General features: G+C 34.6%; 1 protein-coding gene across 1 annotated transcript; it reads right to left on the bottom strand.

Moving 5' to 3' along the window:
- Positions 1 to 282: 282 nt before the first annotated feature.
- Positions 283 to 2,624, bottom strand: Tsp_08692 (hypothetical protein). The gene is made up of 6 exons (XM_003373917.1): positions 2,570 to 2,624; positions 2,444 to 2,517; positions 2,279 to 2,319; positions 1,834 to 1,890; positions 1,398 to 1,523; positions 283 to 427 (listed from the first exon to the last, which is right to left on the bottom strand). The coding sequence occupies exons 1-6, from the start codon at positions 2,622 to 2,624 to the stop codon at positions 283 to 285; spliced, it is 498 nt and encodes a 165-aa protein (XP_003373965.1).
- Between the last annotated feature and the right edge of the window lie 1,074 nt (positions 2,625 to 3,698).

The raw sequence follows: 3,698 nt of genomic DNA, 5'->3' as shown, positions 1-3,698 counted from the left end.
ATCCTATTTTTCTCAAAAAATAATGTGAGAATGTAGGAAAAAATTAGAAAACAACAATAAACTTGCTCTCACGTTGCCTGCTTGCGTATTTCTGGAGATATTTTAGAAAAACTGAAATAAGAATATGATTTTAATGTTGATGAAAGGAAAATAATAGTTGAAAAATATAATAGTTGAAAAGATATTAGTAAAAATCGATTTTGTTAAAGTTTATCAAGAAATCCACATTATTTTGAGCAAAAACAGGTTCTTGTTTAAATTACATTTGTTCCTGAATTTTGTTTACATATTTCCATGTTTACAGCATCCAAAATGTTTCAAATTTTTGTTAGCGCTATTTCCTTGATTGAATACACTACAGAAATAAGAATTAGTCAAAATAATAATTTGTAAATGCAATTTTAATCCAACGTGTGGTTGCATTAATCTGTAAATATCACATTCGCTAACGAGTTATTTTATCAAATTTCTCGAAAAATCAACGATCTACGATGACTGCATTTACAGTTCATTTTCATTAGCGGGATTCAGGGAGTGTTGTAAGGGAAAAATACACTCATAGAACGATAGGTTTAATATCACTGAAAAGTTAGTTGAATAATGAAAATGATGTACAGCACAATAATGAGTGATATGACTGTTTATTAACAAATAAAATATATGGAAGGCATAAGATAGTACAAACAGAATTGATCAATGTGAGAGCGAAACAACGCTGGATATTGATATCAATAGTGCATTATAAAGGGATGAATTAATATAGAGTTAGTATATGAGATGTTCTATGTCCATTTCCTGTCGATTTAAAGTAACTTCCATCAAATTAAAATGTCCTAAAAATTATGGAAAATTCGATCGCTAAAATGCAAAAAATATTGTGCGAAGCATCAAATTTTTGATGATTCTTTCACTGAAATACCAATGCTGTTCCATTTGCTGAATCGTCCGCATGCCAGTTACATTTGAAGAATGTTTCAGATTTACGAATTCACTGTGTATTCACATAGGCAATGTGCCAACTTCAGAAGCCACTTATTCCACGTACTGAGCTCAAGGCTGTTTTCCATGCAGTGTCGCAAAACAATTTAGTCTATCCATATGTATGGATTTTTGGAAAGAAAATGCAAATATTGCCAAAGAATTTTGTTCCGCCCCCAAAACAGAGAAGCCTATTTAGTCCATGAAATTTTGATTTCTGTACGAAAATCTTTCAAACAAGTTATATAGATAAATCAAAGAAAATGCAAAATCTGTTATCACATTTTCACACAATTGCTAGTAGCGTAGTTTTCAGGATTTTGCTCTAAATGAGCAACTAAATTTGGATGTTAATAGTAAGGACAAAAAATGTATGCGTTTTATAGTCACGCATAGAAATGGCTTTGATTAAAATTTACTTCGACGCAGCAAATCGTTTCCGCAATAAGGATGCTCTTTGTAATAACAGAATAACATAGAATTTGTACTTGATTTCCATTTGTTTAGTACAGGCTGCATGTACTTCAGACGTTTTATATGAGCTACTGCAATCAGTGATAACAATTTAGTAGTAGCGTACAATAAAATTTATGATTTTCAGATTAAACGTTTATTGGAACACAATATTTCTTACATAAATGCTAATTTCCAAAATGAGATTTGAACTAAGTTCCTACGTATCGCAAGGAGATGCTCATTAGTGTAGATAGATGATTATATAACAGTAATTATACATGCAGGCAGTGAAGCTGATCTGAAGGTTAGTCAGCGAAACTGAAATCCATTAATTTGCAACTAAAATAGTCTGTAGTGATACATACAAAAAACGTTAGTACAATTGTAAAGATGACTTACCGCTTAACTATCGGTGATATTGAAGAGGTGACTTTATCGAATTTCTTGACTGATGATCTTCACATTGATTACTACGAAGATGACATTTTGAAAAGTAGGTCAAGTTCACGGAAATGGAATAATATGATCTTGCCTTTGGTTATGTAAATTCATTTTTTCGAAGTTTTAGTGAAATGGTACATGAACATTATGGTAAAGTTTACCAACTGCTAAAAGTTATTACGATTTCATTGAAATTCAGTGAAGTATTGTACATAGAATGTTGAACAATTCCCAATGATATGCTATTCATGACAAATTCATGATGTTCGTTAATCTAAATACTTTTCTATTTCTGTTGTGTTATTATGATTCAAATGAACGTTCATGTATAACTGTTTATGGATTTGTTAGTGATTTTGTTTTAAGGTAAATTGCCGCCTTTTGTTGAACTGCACTTGCTCACCTGAATATCAGTGGCAGCTGAACGCTGATTATGCTGTTGATCTGAAATATTGCAAGATTATTTTTTTGCAAATTATTAGAAGGAATTCGATGGCTAGTTTTCATTACGTTCAGCAAACATGATTTCTGCAGCCTCTAATGTAAAATCACGTCAATAAGCACTTACAATACCAACTATTATATTACTACTCGCATCTGAATTCACTTGAATTGCCCAAATATAGCAAATTAAGTGAAGTACTGAATTTAGTTTTGAATGTAACGACAGGTGATCATATTTTATCACTCTTACTCTCAGCTTCCTTAACATGAAAGTTTTCAAACGTAGCATTGACGTTTGTGCTCATTGATTTTATACCTTAGCACTTAGCACCAGCCTGACTTTTTAATTTCTGTTGAAAGCCGCATGTAATTTGCTATTCTTGATCATTTCAATGGCATTCACTCTTGGTCACACCTGTGATCCGCCTAGGTTTGGTACCCCCTTCAGCGTGACGTGAGTAACACAAATGATGATAGAAGTAGTCTGTTTGTGGCCTTTCAGCCTACTCAACGATCACAAACATCACCGCCTCGTTGCTGCAACTGCATCTTATCAGAACAGAATTCGTCAGTACCTCACGCAGTGGATCTGACAAACATGATAGAATTTTAGAAAACGTTTCGTTTGTAACCATCAAGCTGATGTCCCACTCCATACCACTCCACATATTAACTCACGGATGAGTTATTTTTCAGCTCCCAGTGACTACCGCTGAACTGAATGGAACTAGCACGCAAGAAAATTCATATCCTGCTACAAATACATATCAACTGATTCTCCAATAGTAGTTTGGCGAAATCAGTACACTGTAGTGATCAAACAACCTAGCAGTTAGCGCTCCTGGAAGAGCATCTCGACAACGACAACAAGCCTGATAGTTTTCATCGTGAGGTTGTCAATCAGTTTATGCAATGAAACACGAATGATAAACTTGTATACGTATATATACCTATACAATTTTCACGAAGTAGCCAACTATGCCTACTTTATCATACGCAAATTAAATCGTCCAATGTCCCATTGGCTGTCACTATGATGCGTTCTATTCGCCCTCATCAACTGGAAATTTCATTGTCTCATTGGCTGTAACTATGACCCGTTCTATTCGCTGTCACTGAAGGCAAATTTCATTGGCCCACCGGCTGGCACAATGTCGCATTCCATTGGTCAGCATTATATGCAAATTTTATTCTCCCACGTCATATTGGCTGTCCTAGACGCGTTCCATTCGTTGTCGTCAAAATCAAATTTCATTGGGCCCACCGGCTGGCACTACGTCGCATTCTATTGGTCGTCATTATATGCAAATTTAATTCTCCCACGCCCAATTGGCCTGTCACTAGAAGCGCTCTACCATTGGTCCAGGCAATGCATGATG

Source organism: Trichinella spiralis, assembly GCF_000181795.1.
Source record: "Trichinella spiralis strain ISS 195 chromosome Unknown Scfld6, whole genome shotgun sequence".
NCBI lineage: Eukaryota > Metazoa > Nematoda > Enoplea > Trichinellida > Trichinellidae > Trichinella > Trichinella spiralis.
Note: the sequence above shows the minus strand (reverse complement) of the source record. Positions and strands in the feature narration are given on the sequence as shown.

Excerpts from the sequence above, each read along its gene's own strand:
- Tsp_08692 (XM_003373917.1), bottom strand. The coding sequence starts at position 2,624 with ATGAGCACAAACGTCAATGCTACGTTTGAAAACTTTCATGTTAAGGAA. Across the intron at positions 1,891-2,278 it reads CAGCTGCCACTGATATTCAG|ATCATCAGTCAAGAAATTCG; the intron begins GTGAGCAAGTGC and ends ATCAATGTGAAG. Across the intron at positions 1,524-1,833 it reads ATATCACCGATAGTTAAGCG|TAGCTCATATAAAACGTCTG; the intron begins GTAAGTCATCTT and ends CACTGATTGCAG.